The sequence below is a fragment of the Miscanthus floridulus genome, chromosome 18 (genome assembly GCF_019320115.1).
Source record: "Miscanthus floridulus cultivar M001 chromosome 18, ASM1932011v1, whole genome shotgun sequence".
In the NCBI taxonomy this organism is placed as follows: Eukaryota; Viridiplantae; Streptophyta; class Magnoliopsida; order Poales; family Poaceae; genus Miscanthus; species Miscanthus floridulus.
In genome coordinates this window covers 89,514,917-89,537,929 of record NC_089597.1, presented here as the reverse complement: position 1 = coordinate 89,537,929, position 23,013 = coordinate 89,514,917, and the positions used below count along the sequence as shown (strand labels likewise).

General features: G+C 46.2%; 4 protein-coding genes across 5 annotated transcripts; 2 read left to right on the top strand and 2 right to left on the bottom strand.

The window, feature by feature from the left end:
* Positions 1-4,098: 4,098 nt before the first annotated feature.
* LOC136521904 (protein OS-9 homolog) lies at positions 4,099-6,762 on the bottom strand. 2 transcript variants are annotated; one of them, XM_066515671.1, is made up of 7 exons: positions 6,526-6,762; positions 5,487-5,687; positions 5,296-5,367; positions 4,880-4,995; positions 4,719-4,785; positions 4,511-4,617; positions 4,099-4,437 (listed from the first exon to the last, which is right to left on the bottom strand). In XM_066515671.1, the coding sequence occupies exons 2-7, from the start codon at positions 5,661-5,663 to the stop codon at positions 4,275-4,277; spliced, it is 702 nt and encodes a 233-aa protein (XP_066371768.1). In that variant the 5' UTR covers positions 5,664-5,687; positions 6,526-6,762; the 3' UTR covers positions 4,099-4,274. The 2 variants fall into 2 exon arrangements, with proteins under 2 accessions (XP_066371768.1, XP_066371769.1); XM_066515672.1 differs by lacking the exon at positions 6,526-6,762 and having other exon boundaries at positions 5,296-5,360; positions 5,487-5,598.
* A 2,911-nt stretch (positions 6,763-9,673) lies between these two features.
* Positions 9,674-11,714, top strand: LOC136521906 (small ribosomal subunit protein uS11z). Its single transcript, XM_066515674.1, has 6 exons — positions 9,674-9,820; positions 10,621-10,740; positions 10,824-10,869; positions 10,960-11,045; positions 11,222-11,351; positions 11,481-11,714. Exons 1-6 carry the CDS (start codon positions 9,818-9,820, stop codon positions 11,546-11,548), a joined length of 453 nt encoding a protein of 150 aa, XP_066371771.1. The 5' UTR covers positions 9,674-9,817; the 3' UTR covers positions 11,549-11,714.
* Positions 11,715-13,805: 2,091 nt separating this feature from the next.
* LOC136521905 (uncharacterized) lies at positions 13,806-14,890 on the bottom strand. The gene has a single exon (XM_066515673.1). The coding sequence runs from the start codon at positions 14,739-14,741 to the stop codon at positions 14,052-14,054; it is 690 nt and encodes a 229-aa protein (XP_066371770.1). The 5' UTR covers positions 14,742-14,890; the 3' UTR covers positions 13,806-14,051.
* Positions 14,891-19,849: 4,959 nt separating this feature from the next.
* Positions 19,850-22,259, top strand: LOC136524149 (protein STRICTOSIDINE SYNTHASE-LIKE 10-like). Its single transcript, XM_066517611.1, has 2 exons — positions 19,850-20,631; positions 22,007-22,259. The coding sequence occupies exons 1-2, from the start codon at positions 19,850-19,852 to the stop codon at positions 22,257-22,259; spliced, it is 1,035 nt and encodes a 344-aa protein (XP_066373708.1).
* Positions 22,260-23,013: the final 754 nt, after the last annotated feature.

Genomic DNA, 23,013 nt, shown 5'->3' with positions numbered 1-23,013 from the left:
GATGACGAGTACTCTTAGCGAAGAGAGCACAGTCAATTTACGTTAATTCCGAGTACGGATGGCTACACCAACCATGTGACTCGCGTGTTCTCCGCAGATGTTTATGACGTGTGGGTCCAAACAGAAGCGGGGCCAAGTGACAGTGAGGGGGTACTCCAGTTATTCATAAGAGTTGTCTGTCTTGGGCCCACGCGTTCGGCCACATGGGCATTCGACGCGCGGATACAGCTCTCCGATCTGATTGGCCGGCAACCTGAAGTCGGAGCGGGACCCATTTGCTGGCTAGTTGTGCCACCTACTACAATCTGCCCCACCTGTCGGTGACCAAAAATATCTTTCCTCCTGAATCCTGTTGGCTCGTTGGTTTTAGCCAGCCTTATTCAATTAGTCAATAGTGTTTTTCTCTAAAAAAAACCAGCACCAGCTAGCCCAAACCAGCACCAGCACCAACCAGCGAATAGGGTGTTTGTAATTTCATATAAACTTTTCGAAAATAAATTGAATTCCAATTTTTTTTGTTTCCATGTTGTTTTAGTTTTTAGTTGAACATTTTTTCCCTAGAGTACGGTTAACAAAAGTGAGTATTTAGGTTGCCTTGAAACCTTCAAGTCTTCCATTGAAATAATATCTTCCTTTGACCCGGTACAGCTCGAAGTTTCTTCGCACACAAAATATCAATTAGCTTTGTCTTGTTTGACTACAAGTACAAAGCATGTGATAGATCATTGACAATATCAAGTTGTGATGTGGAACTGTACGTGTAGATTCATCTCGATTTTTTTATAAGAAAGCTTTTATATTATATTTTATAGATTCAGACATAATCTTCATTTACTCCCTCCGACAAAAGTTGTCATTCTATAAAATTTCAGAAATATTAGCAAATACTAGCGTGGAACTCAAATGACCCAGGCGTCTCTATTTAGAGTTCATTTGAACGCAGGAATTTCACAGGAATTATATATAAATTTTACATAAATTAGTTCAATTACGTAGGAACAAAAAAAATTTCTCACGTTCTAAACAGGGCCAATAGACATCTCCTATAAAAAGATTAGTTGTTACGTGGGTATTTGGCTCAATAATTGTCCATACATATATAATTAAGGCAAATAGATAAAAGGTGAGCCTTTTTTATATACATGGACCTCACTAGTAGCTGTCTAAATCTACAATGACAAGTTTGGTTGACCAAATTTTGAATACTACAATGATCTTTTTTTATAACTAGCAAAAGTGTCCGTGCGTTGCAACGGGAGGAAAGATATAGTGGTATCCAAAGTTTTGATATCTATGTGTTGTTTTGTCTTGAAAGCTATATTTTTTTATTTACATCATTATGTTTTTATTGCACTCGACTTTATTCTTAAAAAACTATATATATATATATATATATATATATATATATATATATATATATATATATATATATATATATATATATATATATATATATATATAGGGAGAGGCTATTCAGTAGCCGGCTACAAAATAAGTTATTCTGTAGCCACTTCCATTTACTATAATTTTATATACTAATTTACTATAATGTCAATACATATTTACGATAGTTGGGTTACTATAACACATGGGGATATTTACCATAACGTTATATTAAACCACTTAGTAAGGAGTTACTATAATCTCGTAAATTAACATAGTAATTATCATAACTCAAAGTGGCTACAGAATAAGTTATTCTGTAGCCAGCTACAGGATAGTAGTTCTATATATATATATATATATATATATATATATATACACACACACACACACACACACACTTTTGACTCAATATATTTTCTTCTACCTAAGTAATCAATTGCATCTATGTCATAGCGCAGGCAAACATGAAGGGCTAGGGGCCCACGTTTTTACTTCCACTTCCAATTATAGCATCAAAGAATCCAAAAATATAACGGAGCATACTGCATACCAGTGAATTTACATAGTGTTAAACACTTCATCGGGCAATTTTTTGTTAAAGTCGAGACCAATAGCACCCAATTAATCAACAAGGAAACAAAATACCCTTTCTTTTCTTTTCTTTTTCTTTTTTCTCTTCTTTTCTCATCCTTATCTGCTAGCTCGGACTCGGAGTCACGTGGCCTCATCCACTCGCACCCCCGAAGCCTCCAACTTCGTCTGCATGAAGCCTTGCCAAGGCGGCTATGGCCCCGAAGCGACCACGCCCCGGTAGGCTACGCAACGGCGTCCCGGTAGCCTGGCAGGTCCATGCAACGGAGCCCCGGTGACCTCACGCCCCAACGACTTGGCAGCCTCGCCCGCGTCGCCGTCTCCTCGACCTCGCCCCGCATCGTCGCCGTCGCACATCCTCGCATCGGTCTCGCTCATGTCACCGTCTCTTCAGATTGCCCCTCTGTTGCTCGACCTCGCCGTCATCTCTGTGCCTCACACCATCGTCGTTCCGCCCTCAACATCTTTTCGCACCGCCTCGCCGGCGCTGATATGGTGGTTTAATTTGTATTTTATTCGATTTCTCCTATTGGATTCATATTTATTTATTGATTTGTTGAATTGTATTCGATTTCTCCTATTGGATTCATATGGAGAGTCCATCACGTTGGAGGTGGGGACACAAACCAAGGAAAGGAAAATTATTAAAGATTGTATGCAAACTGAATAGGACATTGAAAAGAGGATTACCGGACAAAAAACCAGAATCCTAATAGAAATCAGAGTTGGACGAAAAAAATTTGTGACAGAAATTTTACATCTTTATTATTAGATATAGATATAGATGTCACCGAGGGGAGGGGGGAGAGGGTCCCCACCTGTATATATTGCAGCTCGGCCCCAACAGCCTAAAATCCCAAGAGTTTCATTTTACATCATAGTTGAGCTTCACTGCTCAGAGACTTCAAACTTATTACACATTAGATTGATTAGCACGGGAGCCTTGGTTCATGATTGTTGTAAACAGTGAACACCAGACGTTAGGTGTGCTTCTTGTCTCCACCGGCAGCCTGCAACTCCAGAGTTGCGCTTCATTGCTGCATAAACTCAGGAAGCGTCTCATTGTCATCGCTTCCCTTTGGAATACAAGCTCATTCCTTCTCTTCCATAAGAGCCAGCAACATAAGGTGACAAAGCCATCAAAGTGTGCTGCCGGAATGTTTTCAGGGCGTGCAAGCATGTGAATATCCTCCACAGAGTTGATGTTGTTTGTCTGCACCTGGAGCAACTCCCAGAAGACCTTTGCAAAGGGGCACCCAAACATGATGTGCCATGCCGTTTCGATCTCTTGTGAGCAGACTTCACATGTATCATTGTCAGCTACCTTTTTCTTGAATAAATTCTCTTTGGCCTGAATTCTGTTGTTGAGCAAGAGCCAAGCGAAGAATTGTACTCTGCGCGGGGCACGGCTTCCCCAAATAAATTTGGCTCGAGCATCCTGCTGCTGTCCTGACTTGAGCAGTACTGATCAGTTTTTTTAGGACAAAGGATATAAATAAATGTTGAAACATGTATTTAAGGAATATTTCCAAATATCACTTCCCAGGAGGTGTTCGTGAATTTATTCTCCAAGCACTGAAGTGTGTGGTTCTTGGCTTTGTACGACACTGTAAAGCTGACAAAAAAGGAAAATTATCAAGAGCCAAGACATCCTAACATCAGATGATTTTCTTTGGGCCTCTGAGATTCTTGACCTGCAATAAAAGAACAGGTGCCTTTGTTTTCTGAGCACTCTAGCCCACGCTCCTGAGATTTGTTTGCCAAAGATGATGATAAAGAATGTAATCCTAACAATTAAACAATTCTCCTCTGGACCTCTGAGTTGCCTTGATTGGTACTAAAAGTCAAGTGCTTTTTCCTCTCAACCTCCAGCAGATTGTTTGTCACACCAGAGCAATAGTACTTCGAGAAAAAGTTGCTCGCACGCCTACATTTCAAGATTACTGCACCATTCTTGTTATAGACATTTCAAGCAAAGCTCACTGTCTCAAACGTGTTTCCTTTACTAAGGCTCTGTTCGCTTGTCTTATGAGCCACGTACTTTTTCAGCGAATGAACATTGTTTTTCTCTCACAACAAATCAGCGAATAGTACTTTTAGCCATGGCTTTTTAGTGAAACGAACCGGGCCTAATACTGAGAAACCTTCCACCTTCATAATCATCCTATATAATTAGCGCCGGAGAATGATCATCTCAACCTGCTTTACAAGGAGCCTCTGCTGTAGGATCCATGGGATAGTTAATACATAGTGTTGGTCAGTTGCCACTGTGCCTAAAAAATTGCGCTTTTTCTACATCAGACATAATTATTGGAGGGGACATCATGTAGCTCATCCTGATCGGGAATGATGGAAATCCGCATTTCTTTTGGAAGCGAGTCATCCTCCATACTGGATTCTGTTTTAGCAGGCAACTCATTGCAGTGGATGGAGAGGGTTCGTTTTTCTTGCTGGAACAACCTGCAAGCAGAACAAAGATAGTGAGCTTAGTTACTGCAAAGATAGAGATTACTAGGTGAATGCTAGCACTAACGGGTTTTTGCAAAGCATCGGACTCTGAATTGTTACAACATATTTGCAGGAAGAGATCTCCTTGACTGAACTAATAAGTACAGTAGGCCCCGAGCAGACAAATCTAACCTGTAGAACAAAGGCAGGGTGTGCACAGTCAAATGCACTGATATGGCAAGTATGTGCTTTACTTCATAGATTTATATGGTCTTCTATTGTTTCTTTCTCACCTCTGTCTCCCGGGGAATTTCTGTGAGATCACATACAGTCCCATTTGTATACAAGTGAACATGATACCTGAAACAAAGCGGGAACAGAAGATATTCATTCAAGACGGAGGAACATACTATGTTGTTTCTCTCCCCACTTTCAGGAGAGCTTAGTACAGCACCTCTTAGATATATCTTTCCCGTGATGAACATCGTCAGCTAACTCAGAGGTGCTATTTTCATGGTATGCAGCAGTCGCGTCATCATCGAATTCGCCTAGAACAAATTCTTGAATAACCTTCAACAAAATAAACACAGTTTACACAGCCATGCTGTAGCTCTAGCAACTTTTGATTGCATATGTCGGAATGTCAATAAAACTGAAGCTACAGTTACTATTATTCAAAGTAAAGGCAAGGTATATTATTTTCTCCACAAAGTACAGAGCTTGCTTCTCCATTTGAAGCTAGCAATTCTTGCACTGGAACATCCCGAGATTTTTTTGAGGTGATGGATAGACAGAAATACAGAATAACAAAAAAATGTTATGATTACAGGGCTGGGCAAAAAGACAAGATTATTGAAAACGAAGTCTTACCTTGTCATTGTTTACATGGACCTGTCTCATTTTCCCATGATAACAGAATTCATAGGACCACCAACCTTCATGCTGTGCCGAAATAAAAAATAATCAGTTTTTTTAGGCATTGCCTACCAGGAAATATACACACGACTGAAAATACACTGTGCATGCTCATGCATAAGAAAGAACTGCATCTGCATGCTCACCCTGTAGAAACAATGATCCTTGAGAATCTCAAGTAACTCATCTGGCTCCTTTGGCTTAATTTTCCTTTCACTTTCTATTAAAGAATTAGTTGCATTTTGTGGGAGCATTGACTTCATGGTTTTGGTGTCTTCAACTGGTAGAAAGCACTTATAATGTTTCCCCTCATGTCTAGCCATTGGTACCAATTCCTGACCATTCTCCTGTTGAATACAACATAATCATCTCTAGTTACGATAAAAGGCATTAGGTTTGAATTATGCCAAGCAATAATCTCCAGAGAAAAATGTGAAATGGAAAATTCAAATAATGGTTTCTCTGAAAGCATGAAATTCACATGAGTTAGCATAAACATGTAAGTTTCATTGCCTGATTTATAGTTGCTTATCTTTCGCAGCCAATTACCAACTGTAGTGAAGTCAAAAATGATTTATATTGATATATATGAGCGTTCAAAAATTGCCGGTAATCTTTAAGTAGTTTTAATTACAGTTCACTAGAACCTAAAACCCATACAGCCAGTTCCCCACACGTAATTAGCGACGGAATTAAGTGAGAACAAACCAAAGCTCTTGCTTTGTTACAAACAAGGATCAGAAGGACAAACCCGTTAGAAATCCTACCGGATGGAACAGCTAATCAATAGGGTGTAACTCGACGCTGTACCTTGGCTCACGCGAACTCCGCCCAAATGGCACACCTGACGATCAACACCCAGTTAAGCTCGACTCCAGCGCATACCAGTGTTGAACAAAAGGAAACCGAAGCGCAAGCAAGACTACCAATCCAGCCCTCGATCCATATGCGCAGTTAAAGGCAGAGCCTTTTCAACTACACTACTACAGGGCGCTATATCCCCCCACCCCCTATGGATACTAGCCACTAGGTTACCGCCAACATCGATCGACAGCATTTTGATTCGACAAGACATCAATAGACATCGACGAAGCCGCAGATTCATTGGGTTTTGGGAGGAAACGCGGAGAGGGCGGGGGACCTCAATGGCGCCGGTGAGATCCAGCGCGGCCCCGCGGCGCTCACCTGAACTGGTGAAGATCTGGTCGGTTGCTACAGCGCCGGCGACCAGGAGGAAGAGCAGCGCGGACACCCGACCAGCGAAGCCCATCGGAGACGGCAGGTGGGTCTTTCCACCTCGCTTCGACACCCCTTCCGTGACTTCTCGTCAGTGTCAGCCGTCAGCTGAAGTTGAGCCCCGATGTCCGGACTCCGGAGATCGGTGTGGCCGCGCGGCCGTGCGCCGAACCGAACGAAAACAAGTTTACGCCTTCAAAGACTACTATTTAGGTCTTTTTTGTTTTTGGAGCATTTACAGAAATCTGGTCTGAAGAAACGCGTCTGTTTTCCATTACACACGAATGTTGTATCTTTCCTATATTTATATCTGAACAACCGCTAGAATAATTTGATCTATTGGTGGTAAAAGAGTTTTGTGAATAAGTTTTACTTAGGCCTGGTTTAGTTGGCGAAATTTTTTGAGAAATGGTACTATAGCACTTTCGTTGTTATTTGACAATTAGTGTCCAATCATAGTCTAATTAGGCTTAAAAGATTCGTCTCGTGAATTTTGTCTAAACTATATAATTAGTTTTATTTTTTATTTATATTTAATGATTCATGCATGCGTCTAAAGATTCGATGTGACGGGGAATCTTGAAAAATTTTGCAAAATTTTAGGAACTAAACACTACCTTAGTAAATGTATCCATTCGTTTACAATTTTGTTACAGTGCTTATACAAGCTGCCAATAATAATGAGCTAACTATTTTTCTTGGATTTAAATAGGCTTAATCCAACCTTAAATCAAAATACAATTCAAGACCCATATAAAAGTCAGTACAACCAAGGATTAATCACGTATAGAAAATTGATCAGAGATTGGTTCAACTTAAATAGATGGATATTGCGTTTACCTGTTGTTCGCTTGAACTTATTAGCCATGGTACATTATTTTTCTCTCACAACAAATCAGCCAACAGTACTTTTCAGCCTAGCTTTTCAGCGAAACAAACGGCGCTTTTTGCAGCCTCAACTCAAATCAGAACAAGTGAGAGCAAGGAATGCTAGATAGAAGCAGCTTCAACTCAAATCAGAACAAGTGAGAGCAAGGAATGCTAGATTGAAGGAAGATGGGTGGGTGAGTGATACTTAGAATAACAAGCAAAATTTTACAATCTAACCGTGAAGGAGATAACAAATAAAATGGGACTTGTGGCCTTGAGACGCAACCTACAAGGATGACTGTACTCAAACCTTTTTTTTTTTTCCTTTTACTAATATACAAAGATGTACCGCTATTTTTTCTTTGGTTTTTGCTGATAAAACAAAGATGTACCACCTTCCCTGTATATATGTGAGAAAACTTAGTGAAGGTCAAGCTCGAGCGCGCGGCTGTTGAGTCCGTGACTTAAAATTCCATCTGTGGTGGTGGAAGTGGAAGTATGAGCTGGAACAAAACTTGACTTCAAATTTATTACCGATTCGAGAATTACAGTGTATCCTGTATATAAACCAGCCCTGAGTGACGAGGAGTCATCGATTCTGCTCTAGATTAGCACAGCATGACACAATGATTAGCTCCGACGAGAGCAGTAGTGTATCTTCCTCCTCCCTAACCCCTGAACCAACTAACCTTGCACGGAGTCATGTGCTAATTCTGCACCGAGCTGCGTCCATGCAGTTCTGCTAGCTGTTCTTCAAGTTGTGGTTGTTTAGCAGGTCACCGGTGGTGTCGTGAGCCAAGCCAAAGCCAGGGTACCAGACCGCGTCCCTTCCGGCGCGGCGCCGCGTGGTGCCGTGGTGGCGCGCGCAAAGCCGGCCGCAACCCCTGGTCGTCCCGATCCATCGCCCGCTGAACTAATGCAGCGTGCGGAGCAGTGGCGCGAACCGCCCGCCGCGCAGCAAAACAAATCGGCGTGTCCCGTCCCGCGAGTGGCCGTCGCGGGGGTTGCTCGCCGCGTGCTGCCATGCTCGTGCGCGGGGTTATAAGCCGGCCGATCGAGCTAGCGCTCCGGATCGACGTGGATTTATTAATTTCCAGCACTGGACGGCGAGCAATCATTCCATCTCACGGCTACCGCACGTCTGGAAGAAGGCGGTGACGAGGGAGCCGGCGGCGGCGCAGGAGACGACAACGACGACGGTCCAGTCAAGCAGTGCAGTCAAGAAGCCGCCGCGGGAGCTGAGGCCCCTCCCACCAATCAGCGGCGGCGGTGGCGCCAGAGCGGACAGCAGGAGGAGGAATAACGGCGCCAGCGCCACGGCGGGCACGGAGCTCGCGGAGCGCGCGGCGAAGGCGTGGATGCGGCAGGCGCTGGCGAAGCGGGTCGCCACGTGCTTGCTGAAGCGGAGCACGGCGCCGCCGGCACCTCCGGCGGCGGCAGTGGCGGACGAGGGGTGCAGCCTGAAGAAGGTCATCGCGTGCTGCTGCGCGAGGCTCCCGCCGGGCCTGCGCTGCGCGCTGCACCAGGACGGCGCGCCGGGCCGGGCCTGGATGCGCGCGCAGCGCCGCGGCGGCGGTGGGGAGTGCGCCGAGGCCGTGGCGGTGGCACCGCCCAAGGCGCACGGGTGGGCGTTCAGCGAGTACGCGCGCTGGCGCCGGTACGTGTGGATGTCCAGCCGGTTCTACTTGGAGCGCGTCGAGGCCGAGGAGCACCGTGCAGCGGCAGAGCGGCTTCACGTCAGACGCCTGTAGATTTTTTTTATTTTTATTAGTGCTCTGTGTTTTGTTTTTAGAGACGATCAGAACTCAGAATTGCGTACTAGAAATGGACGTGAATGTGAGTGATGGAGGCAAAGGACTATGCGGTTGTGTTTCAAAGTTTCAACTGTGTATCTGTATACTACATCACCACATAGGGCGGGCGTAAATTCGTGAATTTGGTTGTTTGCTCCTCGGTATGGAGGCAAACCCTCCTCTTCTTAATGAAACAACTGCTCAGGAATGGTGGCAAAAAATACTGGTGTAAACACATTCTTATCCAGCGAGAAATCAGACAAGGCGATGGGAAGAATACGAGACTAAATGGGCTGCATTCTTATCCAGCCCAGATAGCCCAAACATTATCGGCCCATTGGGAGTTCAAGCCACCAAACTACGCGACGGTCCTAGTGCAGAAGTGGGCCCCACCCTGCAGGGACGGAAGAGCGAGGGCAAAAGAGGAACTTGCGTTGAGTGAGGTGGGACTAAACCCTAGTGCGCGCACCACTCATCCGTCTCCCTTCCGAAGTTTCGGCGTAGGCGGCGGCGGCGGTGTGCTCGTGATCTCAGCCCCAGGCGCGCTCGGCTCCGGTCACCCGTCGATCCACGCAGCCATGGTAAGCGAGCCTCTTCTCGTCTGGTTAAATACGCGGATCTAGGTGCAATCTCTGTAGCGGTGGGGGTTCCTGAGAGCGTAGATTTGCGTGGAAATTTTTTTGATTGGAGCTTGTGCTCTGTGGGCTGCTACGTCGCAATCGTGATTCGTCTTTCGCTGAATTAGTTGACTGTATTTCGTACTCCTGAGTTGAAGACTGAAGTGATGTGCTGGGGTAATTCTGTTGTGAATATAATCGCGATATCAGTCTTCTAGGTGAAGATGTTTAGCTGTCAAATGCAATATTTGAGATGTGCTTTTAAAACTGTGGAAGTATTGATACGGCTAGAAAGTAGAAACTACTACTTACAAACTTAAGAGTCGGAGATGCTGATTACCTACTGCTTACGAGCTAAGAGTTAGATATGCTGATTACCTGGGGATTTGCTTGGGTTGGAAGTATTTACGAAGCTGGAAAGTCATGTTTTGCAAGGTTTATTGTTTCCCAATATACATCGTGATGCTAATCTAGTTTTAATCCTTGAAATGATTGACTTGATTAGTATACTGAGATTGATTTGCTGTTGAATGGCTTCTATCCGTTTTTTCGCTCAACACAATTTCGTAGTATAAATCCACAGACAGGCTATTTATTCATACTGCATTGTGCTCAATTAGTATGGCCTTTTGGTCCTCTTAGGCTCTTAAAATTAGAACATGAGGTGAACTCAGGTTCACTCGTTGTGCATGGTGAAATTGTTTCTGGAGGCTGTCAACATGACAATAAGTTCAATCTAATCTGATAGTCATATATGTTTGCAGTCGAGGAGGAAGACCAGGGAGCCCAAGGAGGAGAACGTTACCCTTGGACCCACTGTCCGTGAAGGAGAGTTTGTCTTTGGTGTTGCTCACATCTTTGCATCCTTCAATGACACCTTCATTGTAAGTGCTGGATGTTTTTTTTTTTCTGTGGATGGACCTTTTTATTCCCTTCCCCAGTTTAAATGTGATGTTGTAATATGCAGCATGTAACTGATTTGTCTGGGAGGGAAACTCTGGTTAGGATCACTGGTACCATCCTAAAACCTTGCTCCATACTTGACGTAGATGGCATCATGGCAATTGTATTTAGTTTTAACCATGGTGTTCTAAACTATTTAGGTGGCATGAAGGTCAAGGCTGATCGTGATGAGTCGTCGCCTTATGCTGCTATGCTTGCTGCTCAAGATGTTGCACAGCGTTGCAAGGTATTTGTAGTGAAGTCAAGAATTTCATTAGAGAGATTCTACTGCATTCACTCATTGGTTCATCTGTGTATCCAAAGATGATGTTTGCTTAATTAAACTGAAGCTTAGGATTATGTAGGGCTGCTTAGATTGCTGTGGCCAGATAAGTAATTTGTGAGTTGGTCTCTTGTCTTCAGGAGCTTGGTATCACTGCGCTGCACATTAAGCTTCGTGCCACTGGAGGCAACAAGACCAAGACCCCTGGACCTGGTGCTCAGTCTGCTCTCAGGGCTCTTGCTCGTTCTGGAATGAAAATTGGACGCATTGGTAAGAAATCTGAATCTTGCAAGGGCAAACTGTACCGGTTTGCCCCATTTCAATGAAGTTGCATCAGTTATCATAATCGATTACTTCATTGTTTCTGTATGTTAATGGCAACATTCGTGTTATGTGCAGAGGATGTTACCCCGGTCCCCACTGACAGCACTCGCAGAAAGGGTGGTAGGAGGGGAAGGAGGCTGTAGGCGTGGCACTGGCCTCTGGGTAGTGTTGCTGTTTCTATGCTTGTCAAGAGGAGCTTTAATTTTGCTCTATGTCGAGGATCATTTACTGTTATTCGAATCTATGATGTGCATGGATAATGTTTTGGTTGAGGAATTGACATTATGCTAAAAATGCATTTTCACTCTACTATAGGACCGGGCATTGGATTAATGCGCTTTTTTGATGAGTTGCAGCTGATTTTTGCTGTATTGATGAATGCTGATCAGAACTTGCTTTCTGATTACGAGTTTCAGCGTGTCAGGTTATGATAGTGTGTTATTGTGTCGAGAATTAGTTTCTAAAGATGTGGATGTTTGCCTGCCTGCTATTTGCCACAGGCAGAGAGGCAGATACTAGTACAACGTAGACCGTAGTACAACCAGAAGCAATGGTGCATGTATTTATTATTCCACAAATAGACGTAGCAGTTCGTCTCAACCTGAGGCAGCAAGCCTGTTGCAACAGCCGGCGCGTTGGTGGAAGCAGACGATGGCACGCTGGCGCCCCGCCGCCTGGTGTTGCTGGCGTCGACTGGTCTGGGCAGCACAGGAGCAGCGCCAGAGGGTGGCACGTGTGAATTATGAGCAGATAGCATGTTTGTTTGCACTCTGCTGGGTGTTTGGTTTTTGAGGATTGATGTGGTCCGTTAGACTTTAGGTATGTTTAGTTCGCGAAATGAAAATTTTTGGGTGTCACATCAGATGTTTGGAGGGATGTCGGAAGGGATTTTTGGGTACTAATAAAAAAATTAATTACATACTGCGAGGCGAATTTATTAAGTCTAATTAATCCATCATTAGCGCATGTTGGTTACTGTAGCACTTATGGCTAATCATGGCCTAATTAGGCTTAAAACATTCGTCTCGCGATTTTCAACCAAACTGTGCAATTAGTTTTTTTTTTGTCTATATTTAATACTCTATGCATGTGCCGCAAGATTCGATGTGACATTTTGGGATGAAAATTTTTGGGAACTAAACAGGGCCTTTGATGAATGAATCCATTGTATTCCACAAATCGACGAGTGATAACCACTCAGCCCGTGTTTAGTTCAAAAAAAGTTTCAAAAAAGTGCTACAGTACCCATCACATTGAATCTTACGATACGTGCATGGAACATTAAATGTAGAAAAAAAAAACTAATTGCACAGTTTGGTTGAAAATCGCGAGACGAACGTTTTGAGCCTAATTAGTCCATGATTAAACACTAATTGCCAAATAAAAATGAAAGTGCTACACCAAATTCTAACTTTTCAACCAACTAAACACGGGCTCAGTTTCTCAAACCAAGCTCCTTTCCCAAAGTCTTAGCTGCTGTGAGTCGGTGATGACGGGCCCAATGTAGGGTCATTTCGATTTTTGCTGAAACTGCCCTGCATACAAGCAGCTACAAAACTAGTGCCACATTCAACTGCGCTGCATAAAAACAGCTACAGAACTATCTGCGCTGCATAAAAGCAACTACAGAACTACTATTGCCACATTACGAGCTTTTATCGAATAATGATGACGATGATGAAAAGAATCGCGGTGCCTTTTTTACTTATAGAAAGATATCATTGTAATAAAGGAGTAATAACTATGACGATGTCGCCTGCCTTTTTCTTTCCTTGGTCATAATCTAGTTCTGCACGTTGATCTAGCTCTACTACTTAATTACGATTTGTATAACCTAGTCTGAAGAGTAAAAAGATGGTCTTGCAATTGCAATGGTCAGGCATACAGGGTTCTAAATGTACGTTGCCGCTTCGGACTTGGCAAGCGAAGTTCGTCATGTATCGGCAGTACATTTTGTTTAGGTGTGTTTTAGTTCGCGAAATGAAAATATTTGAATGTCACATCGGATGTTTTGAGGATGTCGGAAGGGGTTTTCGGATACTAATAAAAAAAACTAATTACATAGCGCGTCTGGAAACTGCGAGACGAATTTATTAAGCCTAATTAATCCATCATTAGCGCATGTTAGTTACTGTAGTACTTATGGCTAATCATGGACTAATTAGTCTTAAAACATTCGTCTCGTGATTTCCAACCAAACTGTGTAATTAGTTTTTTTTCGTCTATATTTAATACTCCATACATGTGCCGCAAGATTCGATGTGATAATTTGGGGTGAAAATTTTTGGGAACTAAACCAGGCCTCACACATTTTGTTTACTCTGCCAATGGCGAGGGGGGATTTTGTGCAGTGCTGGCCTTTTGATTCATCTTGCTCAAGCTTTAACACTGCAAAACTGATGGAGGAAATTACACATTTTCGACATTATTTGCTCAGCATTGTGAAACACACATTACCCTTAGTACTATGTTCTCTTCTCAGGGAAAGGGAGAACGACAAAACACCATGAGGAGAGTTGTTAAAATTCTCTCACACCACAAGTCCACAAGCAAAGCCATGACGACTGACTCACGCAGCAACACCAAACTCCAGCAGCCGGAGTCCGGCGATCGGAGGAGAGGACAGAGGAGACAACAATTTTATCTTCACGTGGGTTTGAGGTCCTGAAACATGGAGTCCCACTTGATGTCGTCGTCGTCGCCGGCGCCGCCGTCCTCGTCCTCGTCCTCGTCCTCTTCCCCCTCCTCGTGCTCCTCGTCGTCGTCGTGGTAGCAGTCATGGAACATCAGGCTCGCCTTCTGAGACGACGCCGACAGCCTCGCGCCGCCGCCGCCGCCGCCCCTGAGGCCGCCCGCTCCGGCGACGACGCCGTCAGTGATCATGAGCACCATCTTCTTGGTGGCGCTGCCGCCATCAGTGCTCTTCCGCTGCACGGCGCCGACGCGGACGGCGTCGTCGCCGCTGCAGATCCTCGGGACGACGGTGACCGACGACGCGCCGCCCCTCCTCCTCCCGCCGCCTCCTCCTCCTCCTCCTCCTCCGGCCAGCCGGCGCACGCACCGGGACAGGCACCTGGTGGCCCTGCGCGCGAGCCGCGAGGCCGCCGACGAGGAGCCCGCCCCCGCAGCCTCCGCGCCGTCCCCGGCCTGCTTCTTGGCCAGCTTGAGGATCTCGAGGCGGTGCTTGGCGACGGCGATGCCCATGCTCTTGAGCAGGTCGTGGTCGAAGTGGGCCGCGTCCCCGGGCTCCAGCTCGTTCCGGCTGAAGAGGCGCCCGTACTCGTACGTCAGTGACGGCGCCAGCCCCGTTCGCGACAGCCATGCGTACCAGTCCATGGCGTGGCGCGGTGGCCGGCGCCGGCCGGCCTGCCCTCCCTCAGCTTCCTTTTCCACCACCACTACTTGCTTCCCGCGGCTGCGTGAGTGTGCACAGGACAGGACCCAGCGCCCTCACGAGGCCCCTCACTGCTCGTCTCAACAACTCGCGCTAGTAGGATTTATAGGGAGGCATGCACAGGGAGTGAGACTGACACTGACCGAGCTGGTAGAAGGAAGCTCGCAGCTGCAGAGCACGGCCCAGGTCACATGCATGCCTGCGCCACCTCACGCGGATTCCAGGCTGCAGCGACCAGCGACCAGTGAGTGCGTGTTTAGTTCGTGAATTTTGAGAATTTAGTTACCGTATTATTTTCGTTTTTATTTGACAATTAGTGTTCAATCATGGATTAATTAGGCTTAAAACGTTTGTCTCGTAATTTTCAACCAAACTGTGCAATTAATTTTTTTCATCTACATTTAATGCTCCGTACACGTATCGTAAGATTCGATGTGATGGCTACTGTAGCACTTTTTGAGAATTTGGTTGGGAACTAAACAAGCACTGAGTCCTATCGGATGCTTGACGTATGCACAGAGTATTAAATATAGGCTAATTACAAAATTAATTGCACATCTTGCGACTAATTTGTTAGACGAATCTTTTAAAACTAATTAGCCCATGATTTGACAATGTTGTGCTACAGTAAATACATGCTAATGACGGATTAATTAGGCTTAATAAATTCGTCTCGTAGAGTTAGGACGGATTCTGTATCTTTTTTTATTAGTATCCGAACACCACATACAACATCTCTTAAATTTTAGTCACCGGATCCGAGCACCCCGATAAACACCCATGATCTTTAAAAAAAAAAACATAAACCCACAAATGAAGCTGAAAAGCTGCCAGTAGGCTGATCGATCTGACGCAGATCGCGGTCCATCTCCGTCCTGCCACCACCTTGCGGTGGGCATGCATGGCCGCTCGATCGATTGGTCACATGCCCCTGCAGAGTGGAGCTGCAGCCTGCAGCTAATGGATGGCTTCCCTTTCAAGCGTGAATAAACTGCTTCTTCCATCCTAAATTAAAAATCATTCTAAAAATCTTGAAGAGTCAAAGTTCTTAAGTTTGACTAAATTTATATGATGATAAAATAATAATATTTATGATAACAACCAAGTATCATTGGATTCTTCATTAATAATATTTTCATACTATACATATTTGATGTTATAAATCTTTTAATTTTTCTCTATAATTTTGATCAAATTTGAGATGCTTTAACACACTAAGGTTCTTAGAATGACTTATAATTTGAAATGGATGGAGTATCACTATGTGTGAAGTGAAGGTTGTTAAGTTCCTTGCTGGGCAATTTGTGGTGGCATACATACTCTGCTGCATCGTGTCGGGTTTCATGATAATTATGATTCAGGTCGTCATGGTACTTTTCTATGCGAAAGACGCATGCAATCTCTATCCACTTGAGATTTCTTTTGGCTTTGGGTTGGGGCCAATGCAATGCATGCAAAAAGATCACTTGAGATGTTTGAGGGAGACGCGTATGACGATGATGGCTGCTTGTGTTTGTGTTGGTTGCGAGGAAGGACCACGGACACGTAAAGGTGGGAAAGGACGCGAGCAAAGCGGGCGACGTGGGTGGGCAGGGGAGAAATGTGACCCGGGGCCTACGTGTCTGTTACAGTGTGTGTTACTGTTTCGTTTTATTACAATCTGACGGTAGAAAAATAGAAAAATTAGGAGAGGCCGTAGAGGATATGTGTGTGAAAGGTGTCACGCAGGATGCATTTGCTGGTAGTACAGTACAGTACAGCTTGATGAGTATGGACAACGAAGGGGAGGAAAAGCTGTGACGAGTCTTTGGAGCCACTTTTATAGTTGCATGTGTGGACCTCTATTTCTTGTCTGGTCATGGAGCGAGCTATATTAGAGGCAGTCACGAGACACGTAAAAAGATTAGGCATGGGAAAAAGTGAATTCGGCAGTAAATTAGTAGATACTCCGAAGCGTTAGATAGGAATCACAGGAACATGAGTTGTTGGATGACTGGAGCTGCATGCATGCCTCAAACAAATGCGACGGCTATGATGAGTAGCTAGCTTGTTTAGTTCATCGTCCTGTCTAAAGCATCTCCACCTTTCGAGTTTGTTTAGCCATGCCTAGTTTCGCGCCAAAAAGGGTAGAAGTAAAAGAAGAGCCTCATTATAAAGCGTACTCCCTCCGTCAACGTGTCCAAGTTCAAAGCTAACGGAGGAAGTAGGAGTTGACTACCAACACATGTATGGCCGCATAGAGTAAATAAAAACTTTTAAAAAGCACATACGTAGGCTCTAGGCTGTTTAGCTTGCCTCCATCCACTCCGTATATATACGCGGTCTGCTCCGGTGTACTAAGCAAATAGTAAAGCTCCTCTTAAACTGATCTGAATACATATATTTTGTATGGACACCAATCCTGATTGGGATATATCGTACGGGAGAGACTGCAGAGCTCACGGCCATGGAAAAGAAGGCCAGCAGCGTCAGTCAACGGCGGTACGGAACGGGTTAACTCAGCTGTCATCCCCCGCGCGCACCCATCGTCCGACGGCCGATCGGCAGAAACGCGTGAAACGCATCAATTCCCGCGTCCGTGATCCGCCCCGCCCGCGCGCCACCTCGCCGTCGCACGGCCACGTACGTGCCCGGCCCCGCGTAGGCGCGCGCGGGGGACGAGATGATTGCGCGGCGGCCGGGCGCGCGGAAGCCGGGCGATCCTGCGCGGCGGTCGCGGCCTGGGCGAAAGGACGGGCAGGATGAGTGCGCCCGCGCACTTGGTGTCGTCGTCGTGTCGCCCGGGTCGGCGGGGCCGCCGGCGCCTGGGCAAAAGGAAAGAGGAGAGGGGTGGGAGGGGGCACGCATCATGCACACGGCGGAGTGCTGCTGCTGCTGCTTCTGCCCTTCTGCGTGCGCGTTTCATTCTTGTTAAAAATTGTTATGTTATCCTGTGTGTACTAACTGCAGTATTCTACTAACTCCGCGGATCGTCACGTTGCTGTTTTTTTTCCTGTCTTATTATCCACGTATATCATTATATACTATACATACATCATCACGTTGCCGTAAAGGAGGATGGTTTTCCTTTGCCACGTTACGTATGATACTAGTATATAAGGCCTCGTTCGGTTTGGCCCGGAACGGCCTGTAACACGGCCCGCTCCACCTGTAATTATTTGAACCGGATTGAAAATAGGACCGACTCAGAATGGTTGTTCGGATAGGCCCGATCTGAAATGAAATCAGGCCTTCCAAGCCTTTCCATCCTCTCCTTAGCCCAGATTGGAGCCACATCTAGGAATAATTGGAATTGAACTAAACCAGGTTTCGGTGAATCACAAGGATCCACTCAATTCGGTTCAGGAAGAGAAACAAGCCTGTGTTTCAACATGTAACAAATAAGAGTTAAATGCATGGGAGGTCCCTGAACTTGTCATTGGGTGTCACTTAGGTCCATAAACTTGTAAAATGTATTTCTGAATCCATAAACTTGATAAGTAGTGCACCATAGGTCCATATAGGACACATGAGCATTTCATCCAACGTGGCATTGCCACTGTGACAGTGACAGTATCTAACACTTTGGATGTAACCCCTCATATTTTTTTATTCTTTTTTTCTCCCCTCTTCTTTCTTCTCTGAAACTCAGGTCGTCACCCTCGTAGCCTCCAGCACCACTATTGCTGTTGTTGCCTCCTCTCGCGGCCTCGTCGGCAACCTCTATCACCACGACACCTCTCTCTCCTACGGGCACCCTCTGCAGAACCCATCTAACAACATCGGCTCCCTCGCACGTTGCTCTGTGTAGAGCGCAGCTGATGCCATGGCCCGTGGTACGATGGCCGCCCGTGCGGAACTACCGGAAGAACACCCTCGCCGAGCAGCATTCGCTCGTTGTCCACGGCCTCATGCATGAGACAGCTTTCGGCAATCGAGATGGCCGCCCAGCGTCCCCTTCTCCCTAATCAAATTAACGCCCTGTTCGTTTGGGCTTGTTTAGCTTATAAGCTGTACTTTTTCAGTCAACGAACAATATTTTTCTCTCATACCAAATCAGCCAACAGTACTTTCAGCCATGACTTATCAAACAAATAAGCCCAAACGAACAGGGCGTAAACCCCGATGCTACTATACAGCATAACAAAAAGAGTATGGCATCCTCTTCTTTGTTAGCAACAAGCCAACAATTCAAACATGTCACATGATCGAGGATTCAACACCTGTATTACTGCTAAATATGTGTTGATTGCTTCGTATAAGTGGTTGTGGGTCTTCCAGTCACCGGCCGAGAATGACTCCGACTCCGATCAGCTCAGCTAGTCTTTCCGGCCGGAGCTTCGGATCACCAGCGAACTGCACGAGCGAGCGAAGTAGAACGCCACAGGTTTGGCACCGCACGCAGCCACACTGCCGCTGAATCGGCCGGGAGCAGCCCGACTGCCCGATCACGCCCTCCAGGATCGCAGCGACCCTCCTGTTCGCGTCGGTCTCGCCGTCGATGGCCTTGTCCATGGGCCGTGGTCGCCCAGAACGCGTTTTCTTGGAGAGCACCAATGCAAATTGGTCATGTAAAATAGTACGACGGGGTGACTGGTGACATACTTCTGCTTCGTGCCCTGCCGCGATAGCACCTGCACGATCTGCTTGAAGAACTGGAACGGTAGCGCGATCAGGTCCTTGATCCAGAGGTCGCACGGGGCGAGCTCCTTGACGAGCTCGGCGTCCCACTGGCGGTCAACCAGCGCGCGCTGTGCCGGTGCCAGGCTGATCCACCGATACTCCGGCCTCCAGGTCGAGGATTCTCCACGCACTCCATGATCGAACGCCCTGCTGTCATCGAAGATTTCCTCGACCGAGTCGGAATCCATATACTCGACTCGACTCGACTCGACTCGACCGTCCCTGGCACCGATTCGGACTGTTGCAAGCGAAGGCCATAATAAAACCGGAGGCCCCGTTCCATCAAGGAGAACCACAACAATCAGCGATCGCCGGTCGGCCAACAAAACGCCAGCGAGAGAACTAGAGAACCTTGCGTACTCATCGTCATCGACCGGAAAAAACGACCATGGGCCGGTTCACGTCAAAGCTGCCACTGCTTGGGATCTTGCTCGCCGTCCTGCTGCTCCTGCCGTGCACCGCCGTGGCCGCCGTAGCCAAGGCCATCGACGCATCGAATAGCCAGCGCCTGGACCTGCCCGACGCGCTGGTTGGCCCCGAGAGCGTCGCGTTCGACGGCCACGGCGCCGGACCTTACGTCAGCATCTCCGACGGCCGCATCCTCAAGTACGGTGGCGAAGGAGCTGGCTGGAGCACGTTCACGTACAGCCCGAGCTACATCAAGAACAACTGCGACGCGCCGTCTGAGCTCCTGCCGGTCGCCATGGAGAGCTCCTGCGGCCGGCCGCTGGGCCTTCGTTTCCACCGCAACTCCGGCAACCTATACATCGCGGATGCATACATGGGGCTCATGCGGGTGGGACCGGACGGTGGGGAGGCGACCGTGCTAGCCACGGAGGCCGGCGGCGAGCCGTTCCGCTTCACCAATGGGGTGGACATCGACCAGGTCACCGGAGATGTCTACTTCACCGACAGCAGCAAGACCTACCAGCGGTCACAGCACCAGATGGTGACCGCGTCCGGCGACTCCACGGGGCGCATCATGAAGTACAGTCCACGGACCAACCAGGTCACCGTGCTCCAGTCCGGCGTGACCTACCCTAACGGCATCGCCATCAGCGAGGACAGGACCCACCTCATTGTCGCACTCACCGGACCTTGCAAGCTGCTTAGGTATTGGATCCGTGGGCCCAACGCAAACACATCCGAGATATTCACTGACCTGCCAGGATACCCGGGGGAATGGGGCAAGACTGCTACAGCTCCAGTCATTGGATTGCCCGCAACGATCAGGGGGGCACATCTTCGTGCCGCAGCAGGCAAGTGGATGCTAAAACGTGCAGGAAATCAGTCTCCTTTGCTGATCCTCTTTGCACGGTGCTAGGCGAGGAGGTTGTTTCTATCACTGACGATAGTTTTCTTCTCCAACGTGGTGTTGTCCCATCAAAGTTTGAGTGTCAATCGTTTTGGGTTGTTGATCCGATGTTGCTAGAGTTTCAATGCTCGTTCTTTGCTTCAGGAGCTCACAGCCTTCCTCGGCATCCGAACATGGTCAATACACACCAACTAAGTGCAATGTTGGATGAAAATAGGGAGCTCACTGCACCTGACCAGCAAGATGGCCCTGTTTTGGATCATGTTGCAGTGATGGATCCGAACTCAGAAGAATCCCCAGACATCCCTACTACAACAACCTCCACAACTACACACCAGACTACAGAGGTATTAGCTCTTGACGAGTTCTTTAGCATGATCTCTAAGCCGGTGCCACCTCCTATCCTCTGTACTCCCTCTGTTTTGTCCACTGAACCAACCACACCTAACAATCACATTCATGAGCGAGACTCTGTTGCGTTAGCCTCGCAGTCACAACCTATTGACACCAACAGAAAGAGTTCCAGACTTGCTGAAAAGCACAAAAAAACTCCTGGTAGAAGTACTACTCAATTAGCCCAAGATCTTTTAGCAAAAAAATTAGGCGAAGCAACTCCTGATTCGTCGCAGGATAAGGAAGTTCTTTTTTATTTTTATGCTCAACACTTCGATCGTCCTTTGACTAAAGAGAAGATGGAGGCCCTCACAGTCTTGATTGAGGTGGGATGCGCTAAGAAGAAGAAAAATGGATCGCGCTAAGAAGAAGAAAAATGGATCGGCCAGGGTCACTACAACTGTTGCTTCACTGGTCACTTGAATGAGAAGCCACATCCAGGAAGCTAGCTGCCAGGTTGGGAGCTCGCAGGGAAAGAGTTTTTTCGGAGCAGCTTCACCAGTAGGATGTTGCCTACTCGGTTAGTTGTGATAGTTCTGCTGGTGGCTAGTGGCCGTGTAAGTTGTGCTAGTCAAGTTGTTAGTTGGGTTGTGTTCAGCTCAGTTGGGTTCTTTGGAGCGAGTGGTTAGTCGTTTAGTGGAGTGGTTAGTAGAGCTGAGTGGCTAGCTGGTCGGCAGTTATACTGTAGTTGAGGGTGGTGCTGGACCACCTCATCTAATCCATGGTGTTTGTGGTTTTTGGACCCGGTTTCCACTTCAAAAACTAGGCCGACCTTTGTTTTCTTTTTTCTCTACTAATAAAAATTACGGCAAAGCTTTTGCCGTCCTTTCGAAAAAAATACCCGGATAACGTGAGGCCCGACGGGAATGGAGGCTATTGGGTTGCGCTGCATCGGGAGAAAAATGAGCTCCCGTATCCGCTTGGCGTGAACAAGCACTTAGTCGCCATCAGAATTGGTGCTCAAGGTGAAAAGCTCCAAGAAATGACGGGCCCTAAGAACGTTAGGCCAACCGAGGCGGTGGAAAGACAAGATGGCAAAATATATCTTGGATCCGTAGAGTTGTCTTATGTTAGCATTGTTAGCGCTTAAGATTAAAGCTAAGGGTTAAGATTTAAGGATTTGATATGCTTTATTTCGAGTACTACATTATGGACCTTGTCTTGCTGTTTGTTTGTCATTATTAATAAATAAAAGTTTGCAGTTACAGTATGTTAAGTTGTCAATTGTGATACGTTGAATACATACTTTCAGTGGTCCGGCCTTGCACACCTTGTTCTTGTTTTATCACGAGTTTACGCATGGATCATGCACGCACGCGTAAGATGGATGACAAGCAATATAGTGTGTATCAAGTCTACAAATTTTACCAAATAATGAAAACATTAGCAATAGGATCAGCTTCTCTATGAATATGGAAAAGCATGCCACATTAGACCCACAATTGCAAAGACCAGATCAGCTTCTATATGAATCGCGCGTTTGAGAAAGAAAGCTTCTCTATATGAATCATCGAACTAGCACGTATTCAAATTTCAGAATTTTAGCAGCATACTTCCAACCTAATACTTTTATAAGCACAATAGCAAACCAACATCCAGTATTCCAGTGGCACTGCATGGCAGCAATAACTTAAATTGCACCACATTACAAATACAAACTTGTGCATTTTGGTTTCCAACTTAGATTAACACCCATCAGTTACTTCTGCGTGAAGCCTGATGGAAAGGAAAACACCACAAGTGCAACATAATTGCCGTACCGAATATCATTATACCATATATAAGTAAAAGCATTGTATTCGCACTTAGCACTGGTGCAGGTGTCTAATATTAAAATAAGTATA